The following is a 16431-nucleotide window of genomic DNA, read 5'->3' as shown; positions in this document are numbered from 1 at the left end:
AGGAACTATGACAAGAGTTGTCTAGTCTTCAGGTTTACTTCAAAAGAAAGAAGGCACTATAGGTGAAATAGCTGCAGAACTAATAAGTGATAGTCCTTAGACTGTTTCCAGAGCTTCTGTCAATGAGAGGAAAGATGAGAAAAGGTTTTTTTTTTCAACCAATTTATGTCCAATCAAGGAAAAAAAAGGAGACAGAAATAGAACAGAATAAGCAGTAAAGGTGATAAAATCCTGGATCAGTACATTAGCACAGATCCAGAAATAGTGGAAATGAGTTACCACCACAGAAGCTAACGTGCCCTAATCTCTTATCTTGAATCCACATGAACGAAGCAATACTGCTTCTGCACATGAGCTGATAGATTTGTCATGCACTGTACCATATAGATTTCCTGGCTTAATTTGCAGATCTCTGTACTATACTGTTTCATATAGAGTAGATGTGTCCTTAAAGAACAAATGCAGAGAACTGCAGTGAATTCTGAAAGGATGAAAGTGCAATAACATCAGACAATACGGCAGGAAGATCTACTATTATGTCAAGCATATACGCATTTTTGTTCAAGAGCTTCAACATTTCTGAATTCCCTTTCAAGTAATTAAAACAAATCTGTACTTCCAAACAGAAGTTTATCTAGTAACGTGACATGCTGATAGGAAGAACAACATTAGAAACTTGTGATCCTCACATATAGGAACATTATGCACAGTAAAAAATATTTCTATTTCATGATTCCTATCCATCTCAATATCAGTTAAATGGCTTTCATGCATATGAGTAGCAGGACATACACGGACAACTTTTTAGAAAGAAAGTTATAGCCTACTGAGAGGTACGCAATTATCCAAATGTGGAATATGTTCAAAATACAGAGATTAACATTAAGAAACAACACTTTGAGAGCATGAATAATATCAATAAGTGGACTACTTTTATCTAAGAAGATAACGACAGACTTGTGATAACTTTGGTACTTAACAGTAGACAAATGGGTAATTGGGAGACACGTTTAAACATGTAAACAGTCACTACAGAAATTATGAGTTTTAAGTCTGTTTCACTCTACAGCTTACATCATTTCTGACAGGTACATACCAATTTTTTCCAATTGTTTAGACACGTGAAGTGAATTTTCCCAAAGTTTGCACCTGAAACACTTAGCTAAAATCAAAGAGTTTAACAATGCAGAAAAGTTGTCTTTACTCGATGCCAGAAAGTCAGATAACCCTGTAAAAATAAAACTTACTTGTATTAATCAAAGAAATATATATTTTTAGTTATCATATATGTAGAAAAAAGATTAAATTTTACCATACATCTAGTAACTCTTATGCCATTTCTAAATATTTTGCCAGTATCTTGTGTCAAAGTAAAGTCTTGAAGAGGAATGCATCCTAGGTGAGCCTGAATAAGACTGGAAAAGAAATATTTACATCTTGGTATATAAGCTCTACTCTAAGCTACATATAACAACATAGAAGTTTCTACTCGAAAACGGAAGAAAATTCAGAACAGTAAAATACAAGATCTGGTCCTTTATGAAGTGACACACTAGCAGGGATTTCAACAGCCATAAAATGAAAATTTTCATTAGAAAGTAATCACACAATGTAATACTTACCAGTTTACTTTCATTTCTCTTGTTTTAATCCTCCCCTCCATTGGAAACCTACATATGAAAATATACTTACTGTTCCCTATTCATAGAATTTGCTGCTAAAAGCACACTTCCCTTTTTCAATGTATATAATTTAATTTATACCTGATAGTTATTTTGTCCTTGTCTTTATTCAAAGCATTCAGTATTTTCTTCTCGTTTGTTCTTAATTTGACATCTAGAAATTCTGTGCAGTTGGAGATCATTGTAACCTGTAACAGTTTAACTTTCTTATTTTTTTTTCTATAAAAGTTATTCTGTGACAGAAGGGGAAGACTTTCTTTCAGCTTTCAGATGATTATTCCACTTGAGCTTATCCAAAACCAAACACATTGCTAAGACTTTATGACATATAAATAGTTTTTGCTATTACTTATTTATTTCACTTTACTTTTTTCATCCCTTAGTAACAAAAACAGCTGTAAGGCAACAGGCATGCCATTTATTAATGGCCAATCTGTTCTACCACAAGATCTGTTTGAAAACAAAATGTCTTTTGTAACATAACTGTTGCAATAACAATTTGCTAACTGACATCGGAAAATGACTTAAAACAGAAAGACAATAACGTTACTTCAAAATAAAAGCTGCTCTTCATGCAGCTAGTTTTTGCAATAAAATATAACACAACACAGTATTTTTTACATAAGCAGAACAGCTTTGGCAATTTCGTATCGTCCTAAGAAAGGATAGTGATGGGAGAAAGAAGTGGAAGTCAAAAGATCTCCCAACTAAAAAGACTCAAGAATGCTCCACATGGAATTTATTTAGATGTATTCTCTAAAATTTTATACATCCCGTTAACAAAGCCTAAACTCTTTAGCAGACATTAAAAAAATCTGAATCTTATTTTTTGATTCTGTTTAAAATCAATTAAACATCAGTAAATTTTCATTAAAATGGTAAATTACCAATTCCTTTAAAGTTTCGGTTCCCTTCATTCTGAAAAACTGCTTTACTGTATCAAATGCAATATAATACCATGCCATTAATCTTCCCGTCTCTGTAAAAGAAGAACATGCCTTCAAAAATATACATGCCAAGTATTTTTTTCAGTGTATGTATTTTTTAAGTCACAAAAGTGAATTTTCTTATTAGAAAGCTCTATGACATTTAACACCACTGACTCAATATGCGGTCTGATGGATATTACTGACTCCGTCATAGAGAGGCAGACAAATATGCACCATTTAGTTTTCTACAATGAAGATGAATTCACACTAACATATCAGACTGTGAACTGCAGTTGCTGAGAAGCAAACCACCCCTACGAGAGGATTGTAGAGAAGAACTGGTACTGAGAAAACCTCTCCTTCATTGGATTTCATTATATCCTATTATCCTGTGATAATGTTCTATGATTTTCTCCTGTCTGCAACAAAATTTTCAGTGACATCAAAAGAAAAGATCTGTTCAGGGATTAAGAGAATGAACGTTCATGAATTGTTGGAGAAACAAATCACACAATTATAGGCACAGAATCATTCAGATCCTACTCTCTATTACATTTGTGTACTCATATTAAAGGTTCACAGGAACAGCTGTGAACTTCTGTAGTTCATTATCTCAACATCACTTCTGAAATTTAATTTATTTTTAGAAAAGTGTTACCTGTTGGCTTGAAATTATTTTCTTTATCCATCCTGATCAAATTGAAAGATGATAAATCATTCAAGTTCTTCAAACATAGTTCTGCCCACAATTTGAAAATATATGTATTTTTAGCACGTACAGAAAAAACTTACCTATGTACAAGCCAAGAACAACATCATCCAATTACAATGAACATAGATTAAAGTAATTTCACTGAATTCAAATAAAGTTCTTTCTCAAGTTGGTGACAAACTTTTACATGAGGAAAGCTCACTCAAAGATATTTGATATAGCACAACCCAACTTTTTCAGTAAAGCACATGTAGCAAAGTAAAAGACTGGACACATGGCACGCAGGCTGCCATTTTCAATGCCAAATGATAAGCCTGAGAATTCAGGGTTTTAACACAAGTGATTTCCCCTGAAGTTTGAACACTTAAATGCCTGAAATTTCAAATACCCACAGGTATTTATGAATCCTTCATGGAAAATTTTCGTACTGTATCAGGTGAATTTGTATCTATTTCACTAAATCCATGTATTGGCTTGTACTGGATATCTGCATGAGGCTGATCAAAGTGTTTTGTTTGCTTTTCTCTCTTTCACAACCAAGGGAACATTAACAGAGCATTCAAAATTTAAAAATAAGTTGTGAAAGCATACAAAGTGATATTTCCCAGAGCAACAAGAAGTACTTCACTTTGCACATGCAATGTCTGAAAACATAAGTAACAATGAAAATTATTACAGCATATTTCATGTATGCAGGGAGAAGAAACTACAGATTCTGGAATAGAGGAAGATAATTTGTTGAAAGGGCTTTTTGAAAGTATATAAGGAGAAATTAATAAAAGCAAATAAGAAATATAAATTAAAGGAAAATTAGGAAGAATGACAAGCAATCAAAATTAGAGAGCTCAACATGTAGTCTTATTTCTGAGAGCACATATAGGAAGATGAGGTACTTTTTACCATTCAAAACATACTGCTCATACTCCAAAGTGTTAATAATCAAATAATATAACAGCACAACATTGTAAAGTATATTTGTTCTCTGACTCTATCTATTGAAATAATGAAGTTACATAACATGCATAAACATGGGAGAACCTCGCCTAAAATGTAACATTTTGCCAAAAAAGCTAATAAGCTGCTTACCTTGTAATTTTGCTTCAATTCCAATTTTATCCAATCCAGATGAAAAACCTTCATGAAACAACAATTTTTTAAAAATTAAATACAAATATATACCTCCTCCTTAATATCATAAAAAAATCAAAAACAATTTCCTAAATTTAGGAGCCAGATGGCCAAAATGAAGAATTTCTAAATGTTTTTATTACTCCAGGAACAAATTAAGAGCCTTAAACAGTGTAAGTATCCAAGTTTCGACAAGTGCTTGTTAGAACAGATACAGAAAGACAAACGCTCCACACACTCAGAGTCCTAACAGTTGTAGAAACATCTGTAAACATTAGCAGAGTGCCAAATTCACATATGGAATCTTCCTATTGTAGAATACAGGAAGCTACCTAAACTGTAATAGTTGTTCAAGTAGTATATGTACTATTCCATTAAATCCTTCCTATTTTTTTTAATAGTTTCCAGCAAGTGAATAACCACTTCATAATCGGATGTAGTACAAGTGCCAATAAAAAGGACACGGTCATGGCTGGCAATTAAGATGCTGTTCTGGACAAGACAAATTGAAGACACCAGCATATTAGAGTTTTGTTTTAGCAAAACTATGAAATGCTACACAAAGTCTTTTTCTTAGCAACAGATTACCTATTCAGTGCTGAAAAGCACATTATGACTAGATACTGTATGCACACATGGCTGAGTGTACTAGGATGAAAAAAATCACTATGAAGATGTAAATGGATTCTTCATAGTTTTTAATGCTATATCACACTGAAATTCCTAGTATTTATATTAATGCAAGTAAAATTACTTTCCCACTAGTATTTATATTAAAGCAAATAAAATTACTTTCCCAAAAAGTGTTATGGGCCACATTACACATCTTGTCTTCAACCCCTCATGAAACAATGGTCTGTAAGAAAACAAAAGGAATAAATAATACTGATTTAACACAGCCCAGTGTCAAAATTTAGAACTGCAAACAAACAAACCATAATGAGTTGGATTTTTTAAAGCTCTAATGTACAAGAACGTTGATCGTATCCATTCCAAAGCTACAGTGACATCTGTGACAGTATGTAATGCTATTTCTGCATTTAAATGCTCAACAAGATGTCTGTGCAAGCTGTCAAAACCAAAGAAACAAAAAAACCTCTGTAAGTATACTTATCAATTAGTAATACAAAAAAATGTTGAAACTTTTTTTTTGCTCACTGTCAGCTATTCACTTTAATCAGTGAAATTAATAGGAAATAGATTAAAAAAAGTAAATAATCAATAATGTTCACTGTGGCTTAACATCCAGGGAACAAAAATAAGAATCTTGGAAACTATGAACTTTCATAATTACTTAGAAAACAAAGCTATATACATTTCAAGTTTATAGCACAGTGTTGATATCTCGAACATTTTATAAAAATTAAACCTTAAAAAACCCAAACACCCGTGACTAAAATTTTGTGTTTTAGAGTTAGGGTTAGCATCTTAACTTTCCTATACACATATCTCTCCTGATATTTTATTCATCTCATTTGGACTCTATAGTCTGCTATTTTCTAGACTCTATTGTCTAAAAATTCACATACATGATCTGGCTTCAACTCTTGCTGTTTGTCTTTGCAATATATATTATTTCTGTTTCTTAAGTTTTCCAGCAGGAATCTAGGACTAACTTTGCTTAAGATGACCTAAATTTGTTTTTATCTAATAAAACAGAGGCTGTTACCTCTGACTAGCTTGGATCAGTTTTCTTTCCTTTGGGTTCTTAAATTTCTTCTAAACAGAGGAAAAATTCCAGAAAAATACATTCTGTAGAAAATATGAAATGTTGCTGCCACCTATTTAATCTTATGAAAAATTAATTACCTGCTCTCTATTATATCTGCACCATTTAACATCTGTGTATACTTCTCTCTTGTACTCAAACGAGTCATAATTACTGCTGTAGCTGTTGTGTCAAACTGCAAAAATAAATACATAAGTAAACAAACCCAGCAACAACCCTACCCTCTTCTTGTGGGAGCAAAATGAATTAGAATATTGTGAAGGTAGTGCTTCCAAACTGCTCCCCTCTAGTCCTCTTCTAACTTAATGCTTTCTCATTCTGAAGTCATGAGAATAAAAGCACATTGCACTATACGCTATTAAATGTTTCAGATTTTTTTTATCATGCAATCTGTAAATTGTGTGCCAGCTTTGTACTTGTTCTCCAATCCTTATTCCACACACAATCCAAATGTAATCTTTGGATCTTTTACTACAGCAAGGTGAAACAATGTTTTTTTTTAAATAGAAAATACAAAATCAAACATTTATTTCTCATGAACTATTAATAACAAAACTTTAAAAAACAAATGCTGCAATGAAAGTTTTGGAAATGTTGTTCCTTTGCCACATATAGTTTTTACTTACCTGCCTTCAGACAGCATTGCTGTAATACAGCATTAACTTACTTGAGGCCTTCCTGCTCTCCCAATCATTTGCAGAATATCAGTTTCACTGTACTCTTCAAACACTCCTCCAGCATAATGCATTGTGGATTTTATAACCACCAGATGTGCAGGCAGATTGACTCCCATAGCTAAGGTGCTAGTAGTAACTGGATCAGATCAAAGTACACTGACATCAGGATGAACACTACTGAAACGTTACACAGGCATTAAACAAACAGCAAATAAGTGCCCAATTTTCATCACTAAGAGCTCTTATTTTCTAGTGTAGTCAGTGGAAATCGGGACCATTATGCACTAGAAAGAATTAGATCTAGGACACTGACACACATTTGCATAAGAATTCTATGTATCTGATTGTCAAGTATTATCAAGTATTTTTCACCAGAATACATCTGTTTAAAAGCAAATGTTTAAATATTAATTAACCGACTAAATATTCTGAATTATCTGCAAATGTTAAGGAATGTTTTCAAATAATCCAGAACACAATCCACCTTCAGTAAAACACAAATGTTGAGGAAATATCGTCTGTAGTTCTTCACAATCAGAATCTTTAAGAATTTATTTCAAGTCATCCATCATCAGTATTATTTATATTCATGGTAGCAAAAAATATAACCACCAATATTATCATAATACTCTACCAATACACTCTCTTTCATGGAAGAAAGCATTCGTTTTCATGCAAATTATCTTCCTCATAAATTTACTTTCTCTAATGAATAATTAGATTGCAGAAATTCAACATGGAAAGTCAGCTATGCAGGCCAGCTGACACAGTTACTCCACCACTAGGAAACCAAAGTATTATTTTTTAAATGAACTAATGGCATAACCACTCCATCTCATGAGAAGAATACTGGTTTTCATAGTCTACATATGCAGACTGAAAGTTTGCTGAAGCAAAATGAATCGTATAAAAAGTGGCAAAGAAAGTTACCAATGCAACTGGATCTGCAGTTCACGTATACACACACCCATAGTGTGAATAATTCTATACTCCTCTATTTCAAGACCAAAGATTTCGTCCCCTTTGCAGTAGTTGTAGAAGAGTGCCAAAACCCTATTCCCATTCATGCTCTCAGACATATAAAGCAACTTTGCATTCTTTTAATGGCAGTCCATATGTACATTCACACTATGTTCAAGCTGTGACACAGAGTCTCCAGTTCTTATTGCAAAGAGCAATTTCTGAACTACTGTCTCCTGAGATTTCAAGAACAACACAGCAGTTGGCAAAGCCATACACAAAGTTCCAGGGAGTCGAACTGGAGTAGATTGCAGGGATGCAGAAATACTTCTTAATAGGATAGGAACTGCAACTCCTGTACGTTTTGCTAGATCATAGCAAGGGGATCTACCGTAACATTTAATAACGAATAAAGACCATTGCACAAAATTTAAAAATCCACAAAAGTTTCACTGTTGTACATGAACAACACAGTCAATTTTCATAGGGTCTGAGCTCCTGGATATGAAAAGAGGAGGCCTGAACAAGACTATCATGTCTCAAACAGATGTCTTTTCATTTTACATAAAAGTTGATGGAATATTTATTAGGAACCTCCCTGTCAAAACACTTTGCAAGGGTGTTTTGGAATGGAATCTTGACTGTTTCACAAGCACAGAAGTACAAGACTACTTTCAGGGAAGACACAGCTGCAAAGCACAAACCAAGAAAACATCACTTGAAAGCTGAGAAAGAACACAGTAGCAGAGAACTCCATCTCAACAGGATTGCTCAACAGTACTAGAAGGATAGGAATATGAACCAGCCCTATACCAGCATATCAAGGAGGATGACCTCTGTGTATGCTGGAAAATAAGTTCTCTGGATTTTAGTAATAGTGTATATGTATATTCAAAGAGCCAAACTATACATGAAATACAAAAGCATCTTGACCTGCATTCTACTAAGGAATTCCTAAGGTTAAACAGAAACACTAGAATCATAAAATGTTACCAATTCCAAATTCCCATCTTTTCAGGATATATTATGAACATTTTTACTTTCAAATTTGAATTTACTTACAAAGTACGGGTAAATCTCCTGCAGTAAAAGCTCCTTCAATTATTTTTCTGTCAGACACCTCCATACCCGCATGATGATAAGCCACACCATACATTAAAAGATCTGACAATGAAATAATTACATCCATTACCTGACTAAGTTTACTCAAGCAAATATTCATTCACAAGATAGAGAAGTAGTAGGTTATATTTACCTCTGAGCTTGGAATCTTTCAGTGAATTTGCAGACTTCTGTAATCTGCACAACACAGAATAAATAAATCACAAAACAGATCCACTAATGTCAGTACGCAAAGAAAGAGCTTCACACAAAACTAGATATACAATTACACCTTTAAAGATTATAAGATATATTCCTTGGCAAGTACATTTTTTACATAGTTTCTCACAGTACTACTGTATTTATGTTTTTTAAAGATGTTCTTAGCTTATGACTACATATTAGACTATCAAAAGGATATCGTCTTAAAATAACTTTTTAACCATACATTTTTTGCATACTTTCAACCTCCAGCTTTCCCAAAGCAAACAAACACCCTCCCTGAGATAGCTGCTGCTCCTTTTCCAGCCCAGTCATCGTTCCAAGTTGCAACACACAACATAGTTCTCTGACTCAGAGCAGAAGGTGAAATCAAGTATATATATACTGTTGGCAGAAATGTGAGAAACAAGGAAAGCCACAGAGATGTATTGTTCACATAACATGGAGAGGGCAACAGCTGGATTCCAAAAATCAGGAAGTCATTGCTGCAGTTGGGAAGTTGATGATTAGTATGTATTTATTAAAGGTATCTGATAATGCATAGACTTCTCATGAGCCTAACTTAATGCACTAGTAAGATCACATCCAATTCAACTACTTGTATACTTAATTTTCATAATACAAGGTCTTATAGGTCCATGGAAATTAAAATTTTTATGTTTCAAAAACAGATTTTAGAAACAACTTAATATTGGTAAAAGGTACCCTAAAAAACTGAGACATAAATAAAATATTCCAGAAAGAGTGCCAGTTTAGCAACAGAAATGTTAACTGTGATGATTTTGTTGCAGGCACTCCTCTGTTTAAATTGTATTAGGTCAACAGCTTTGCAAATGCCGTAAGTTTACTAGAACACATAAACACAGATAAAAAACCTAAATATAAAAATACCTTTGTTTCTGTTCTACACTCAGTAGAAATTTAGCATCTTTTGAAAGAACAGAAGCGGCTTGCTGCACTCCTTTTCTTGTGGCACAAAACTGTAAGTAAGAAAATTTTTAATTTTTAAATCAACACTTGTGAGTAAGAAACAATTTTAAATGTAACTAAAAAAAACTTGTACCACCAGTACTGGTTTTTGATCAGAGTATGCTTGTATAACACTGGCTATTTTGTAGTTCAGAGTTAAGTCAAATTTGAATTCTGTCTGACTGTCACTGCAAGGAAAACCAAGAACAATTTTGCGTAGCTTCACTGGTCGTTGATCCTCATCTACTTTCAGACATACAGCAGGCATCTTCCCATCTGAAAGCCACTCTGCAATCTTTAAAAAAGAAGAAATAGAATTTAAATAACATTTTCTGTTTTTAATCATGCTCTACTCTACCTGCATTACACAATAATTAATTTTCTCTCTGTCACGCAAACTATTACTACATTTCACAGGGCTCTTATTAAAATCATAGGTGAAGTTCTTCTAGACCAGTAAAATTTGGATTATAACCTCAAGTCTGTTTAGATTTGATTTAAGATAAAAAAAAATCACAGATATCTAAAACAAAATCATAGCCACATTTGGCTGATAGTTATCTATGGCTGAACACCATTTCTTATCATAACATCAACCACATAGCAGCCATCAGCTGACAGCTTCAAAATCACAACTTTGTCATTCATCAATCTTTATTTAGAACTCTATTCTATATTAATTAAAATGCAGTTAAAATGCAACTCTTACGTCTTCAGCGTTTGGAATTGTTGCTGAAACAGCTACAAATCTCAAAGGAGGAACGTCACGATTCTCTGAAAGACGCCAAAGAGAAGACTGAACAGTCTTCATCCGACTGACTACAACTTCTAATGTTGCACCACGGCTTTCATCCTTTATAACATGCACCTATTAGGAATTTTAAAAACATTTGCAAAATGTTTCTCCAGTTATACTCTAGACATGCATTAAATGTTTTATTTTCTGAGTTTTCCTTTTATCTTCAAGAAGAAAAAGAGCATATAAAAATCATTAATTTTCTTGCCTCATCTATGAGAAACAGTCGCACAAGCTGAACTATTGAGTTATCTTTCCACCTTCGAGTCATGCTATCCCATTTTTCCTAGGAGATAAAAAGACAAGAGGAAAAAGATATTTAAAAGACCAACATATGCCTGAAATAGAGTACATGCAGGCCTGCTTAACCTTTAACACATCTTTAAATCAAATCAGTTAAATGAAACCAAGTTAACTTCAAGGTAACCTATCATGTAGGTTTCATCTGACACACTATTATATCACTCACTGTTTATATGAAGCAGAAGCATGCACAGCAGTTTGCAGACAACTACAAAGATCATAACACTTCTGAGAATCGCTACGCGTTAAAAATAATAAAAAAGCAGACCTGGCAGCAAACAATCTGTAGACCACTAATATCTGCTTATTCAATGTTTCTGTAAGAATTTGGATTGAAACCTACAGGTGTAGTGATAATAATATGAGCATGATGTATTTCGAACAAATCGTCCACCACTGTATCTCCTGTCAGTTCCTTGCAGCTGAGTCCTATAGGTCCAAACTTTTCTTTCCAATCATCAAAACGCTGACTGCATAGAGCTTTTATTGGAGCCACTAAAAACAACATGAAATGATTAGTTACATCATGAACACCAGACCTTCAACAATACTGATACAAATTCTAAATTTGGACATCTTCATGAATTCTTCAATTTTCGGTTTTGTTCTCAAATCCATAACATGAACAACTGGTTATCGTATCCCTTGTGCATAGATCAATTTTGAGCTTTGGGCCACAGTTCCCCCCTATCATCAGTTGGAAACAGTACCCTTTAGTTAAGGTTATTTATGCCCTCTCTTAATCCTGATTTTTTCCTCAGTACGACATGGAAAGAATCACTCAGTTATCAAAGGCTTTCTCACAGACAGAAGAAACCACAGGAAGTGTATCTTTTCTAATGAGAGATCATACAAATACCAACCTCATTCCTATTTAGAATGATGTTTGCACTTTATATTCAGAAAGGGAAGTTCTATGTGAGAAACCATTCACAAACAAGCAACAGAATACTACAAGAAACCAAAATCTAAACCACATGTACATTTAAGTGTACACAGTATCATACCGGCTACGTGGCTCCCTAAAATTCAGCCACTAATCCTTAGAGTTGTTTCCCAGTAGCTTAAACGTAACTAATTTACACAACTACCACGAGCTAATACACTGGGCTACTGACAAACTGAGTACTGCAGAACTCTGTACATACTCTGATTAATACCCCTGTTCCAACATTCACAAAACTGAGATGTCTCATTCATATCTGATTCCACCAGCAGTTCCTTAGTGAAAATTCCAACCAGTTGGTTTGTATCAATTCTATCAAAGCAATCAAAATCAGTGCTCTGCCTTGACCTGCTCACAGAGAAACTACAACATGTGCCTGTTTATAAAAAGAGCAGCTTACAAAACACTGTAAACTCTGTACCAACACCAGCATTATTTTAAGAATCTGAACTCACTGAAATAAAAAAAAAAATTACAAATAGGGCAGAAACTTTTGAAAATATAAAGATTAACCATTAATACCAAGGCTGACAAATATATCCCTGTATGAACACTGGACACAATGACCAATCCCATCCACTTTACACGATACAAATTGAGTTCACAAAAAGGAGAAATGTCTACAAAGGTGACTGTCTTCAAGTATTCTTTAATTTCTATATAGGTCAATTAAAACTCATGAAGACCATGGCTCACTGTCTTTGAGCTAAAAGACAGAAAGCAACAGTTCGCATGAAACCTTTCCAGATAAGCAAATGGAGAAAAATGTATTCTCTTCTCAGAGCAACAGACAGGCACGCAAAAGCTACTGCTTAAATTCCGGCTCTGCCACTGAGAATTTGGTTTAGTTTCATTTGCTTCACTCTTTCCTTTTCATGTACATCTTGTCTTCTTAGAGGACAAATTCATTATATTATTTTTAATTGTATTTGTATTAAGCTATGGTAGTCACTATATTTATAGAGTGCTGTTACTTATATAATTTCAGTATTATTAGAGCACTCAATCTAGACCTCCACGCTTGTAGAATGAAATTTTCTACTGTTGTCATCAAAATGCTTAAAGCTGCATAATACTTACTATAAACAACTTTAATATTTAACCAAGGCACTGGGACTTCCATAAGTAATCTGGTAATAGCTAGTTCGAACATAACAGTTTTTCCAGAGCCAGTTGGAGCACAAATCACAAAATTTCTATCTGTATAAAGAAGCTAGGAAAGAATGGCAAAGAGGTAAATATAACATAGCTATTGTACCTATTCATGCATCCCAAAATAATTGCCTAGGTGAAAAGGACACACACACACAAATATTCCATTGATACACATAGTTCTGCAGTGAATTTTGTATGAGGTACAAAGTTTGAGTTACAACAAAATGAAGAATATATTTTGCTACACATCTGCCATGCAAATAAGGAAGATATTGCTTCTCTAAGGCTATTACATAAGTCTACCATTCTGTGACAAACACAAAAATGCCAGTAGCTTAAAGAACACACTTAGAAGTTGTGACGAAAGACACTGGTATTTCCCATAGAGTTGGATAAATTTTTTAAATGCTATTAGAGATCGGTAAGACTGATTTCCTCTCTCTGCAATCTCTCACAATCTCAAGCTGTTTGTTTTTGTAAAAAAGCATAGCTGATAAGAATAAAGGATGGGAAAAAAGCTCTTTTCCAAAAGGACATCCTTCACTAAAGTTCTCCTTAATATTGCTTTGAAAATTATTAACAACTTTAGCAATCTGTGTGTGTAAATACACATACAATTTCTCACACAAGTACTTAAAATTGAGAAAAATGATAAAAAATTCTAGTCTCTTCTCCCAGCTGAGCAGAATCCTGCTCAACTACTTCAGGAAGAGTTTCTAGATATTTTTTAGCGTTCTAATTCCTTTTAAGTTTTGAATATTAAAATTTCGTTTAGATGTATGCAATATGTTTATCTACTAAGTACTACTTGCAGCTGCAGCTAATGTTTCATACTTACATCATCCAAAGCTTTAGACTGGGCATAGTTAAAGTATGGAAATTCCTGAAAAATACTCCTAAATTGGGTTGCTTAAGAGCATTAAGGAATTTAAAACAACAGAGTGAACATTTTAACATATCTTTTAAAATTGTGAAATGAATGCTTTTCTTGGAATTTAAATGCAAATTTAAAATACATCACAATTATCAAAAAGTAACTCATTAAATGATTTAATAGCTTTGTTTAGATTCTCGGTATGCCAAATATTTCACTTCACAAAGAAAAAACCCATCACCTATATGAGAGATCTCAGGATTATACCATAAATCAAGAATCTCCACCATGGAATAAGCTTCATGGAATTCCACACAATTATGGCACGTGAAAGCATTTAAAAGAGCAAGCAGAGCACTGTTATTAAAATATTTGCAGTACCAAATGCCGTATTACATTTCTTATATAGCAGAAATTAACGAACAGAGTATTGTATGCCCAGTTATGAATGTAGTAAAGAAACCCACCTACGATCTCTTAATGCTGATGGTGGTTTTAAAGGTATTTTCAGTGGCTAATATTATGTATTTTCCAGACAAAAATGTTCTTATCTATAACACAAGTAAAAGAAAGAGAGCATTGTTTCATTATAGATCCAAATAAATGAGTTGATCCTTGCCTGGACTTGCACTGAAACCACACAAGCAGCCTAACCGCAACCATCTGATCAGGCTGTGCGTGGATGCAAACACAGCTGGACATAACACCAACAGCAACACTAAGAATGAACAGCTGAGACCTTAAATCAATGTTGCATTCATTTTAAAGGACTCAATAAAAAGTTAAAGAAAAAGGAAGGATTAAAACAAGAAATTAATTAAATAAAAAAGTAAAGATAAGCAAAGATTTCTTTTAAAGCTTCTCTAAAATTACTCCCCTAAATAAATGACCCATTTTCCAAAGGAGACACATTGACTATCTGTAACAGGAAGCATCAGAACTACTGAATAAGTTACATGTTTGGGATACCATGTAAATTCTTAAACTGTTCATGTGAATTTAGTGGCCTTAATATAGACATTTACTCTTCATGATAATTAGCCTATCATTTGACAGCTTACCAGCAACAAAATATTTAAGAGAGAGTGAAAAATGCAAAAAACAGTTTGACATACCAGTGGATGGTTACTTATCTTATGGATTCAAGAACAAGAACAAGCAAAAGAAGGAGAATTAGCATTAAATCTGCTTAAAAATAATGAATGGAAATATACCATAAGCATACAAAGCCAAATGCTGATCTGTAAGAAGTATATAGGTCGTGTTGAAAGTAATGCCTCCTATTTATTTCCATGGAAACTACAACAGATACAAAGAGTGTGATAATACTACCTGATAGAGCAAAAGCTACAAAACACTCTTTTTCAACATAGTCACCACCGTTAGCTGTGCATCTTTGCCAGCCACAAACAAGAGTCTGCATGACACGCTCAAAAATCTGCACCAGTGGAGGTGATGAAGTATTGTTGTCGCCACTGGCATTACGTTGCAGTTCAAAACTATTACAGAGTAACGCATGAGTTCCTATGGCTGCAAATTAAACACCGTAATTTTGTAAATGTAGGAGCATTGTAGATCAGTAAATCAGATACAACAAATAAAAGGATACGTATTTCTGTAACAGCTCTCAAAATTTCCAAGTTTCTTCCCGTAGTTCCTAAAGAAATAAAAGTAGATACATTTATAAAAACAGATTTCATTATTTTCAACCAATAACCATGAAATCATGACTCTAAGCTACGCATTCTCTGAGGTGCTGTAAGGCTGTACGGAACAAGGAATGGGCAATATAGAAGGAGCTGACAGGACAGGGAGGACAGAAGCTTATCATCTGAAAGGATGATTTTGGTGGCCCTTTGATGAACTCACTCCAGTTTCAGGATGTCTTGCTTGTATCAGGGAGCTAAACCTGGATGCAGTACCCACACATCTGAGAAGTGAGTTAAAAGTTATGCAAAAGTGCTGAGAAGAAGGGGATAATCACTTTACTCAGCTTCCTGACTTTTTTTCTAGTCAACCCTTTCCACAGGAACTCCAGGGATTCCTCCTTCCTCAGGGCAGGACCTGGCATTTGACCCTACTGAATTTCACCAGGTCCCTGACAGTCCCTCTTCCATCCTGGGTGGGTCTCTCTGAAAAGCAGCCCGGCTCTTGGGTGCACACACTGGTGTCCGCTCCCAGTTTGGTGACATCTGGAAATTTCTCAAGCGCACTGCACCACTTCCCCAGGTCACTAAGAGAGGTGTCC

At 34.1% G+C, this 16431-nt stretch overlaps 1 protein-coding gene across 8 annotated transcripts in view; it reads right to left on the bottom strand.

The window, feature by feature from the left end:
* Positions 1-16431, bottom strand: part of HFM1 (HFM1, ATP dependent DNA helicase homolog) — a 58450-nt gene that overhangs the window by 13623 nt on the left and 28396 nt on the right. For all 8 annotated transcript variants that reach the window (XR_002441200.1, XM_021404912.1, XM_021404917.1 and 5 more), the window contains 20 exons: positions 15793-15840; positions 14148-14218; positions 13235-13367; positions 11552-11703; positions 11114-11191; positions 10819-10977; positions 10204-10404; positions 10032-10120; positions 9073-9116; positions 8880-8981; positions 6848-6993; positions 6261-6355; positions 5387-5520; positions 4410-4457; positions 3270-3350; positions 2570-2661; positions 1764-1870; positions 1623-1670; positions 1318-1415; positions 1097-1228 (listed from right to left, as the gene is read on the bottom strand). Coding sequence is in view for 7 of the 8 variants with exons in the window: in XM_021404912.1 (XP_021260587.1) it covers positions 1097-1228; positions 1318-1415; positions 1623-1670; positions 1764-1870; positions 2570-2661; positions 3270-3350; positions 4410-4457; positions 5387-5520; positions 6261-6355; positions 6848-6993; positions 8880-8981; positions 9073-9116; positions 10032-10120; positions 10204-10404; positions 10819-10977; positions 11114-11191; positions 11552-11703; positions 13235-13367; positions 14148-14218; positions 15793-15840 (2058 nt within the window). In the remaining variant the exon portion in view is untranslated. The remainder of the gene's footprint in view (positions 1-1096; positions 1229-1317; positions 1416-1622; positions 1671-1763; positions 1871-2569; positions 2662-3269; positions 3351-4409; positions 4458-5386; positions 5521-6260; positions 6356-6847; positions 6994-8879; positions 8982-9072; positions 9117-10031; positions 10121-10203; positions 10405-10818; positions 10978-11113; positions 11192-11551; positions 11704-13234; positions 13368-14147; positions 14219-15792; positions 15841-16431) is intronic.

This window comes from Numida meleagris, chromosome 7 (genome assembly GCF_002078875.1).
Source record: "Numida meleagris isolate 19003 breed g44 Domestic line chromosome 7, NumMel1.0, whole genome shotgun sequence".
NCBI classification, from domain to species: Eukaryota; Metazoa; Chordata; class Aves; order Galliformes; family Numididae; genus Numida; species Numida meleagris.
This window is presented reverse-complemented; position numbering and strand designations above follow the sequence as displayed.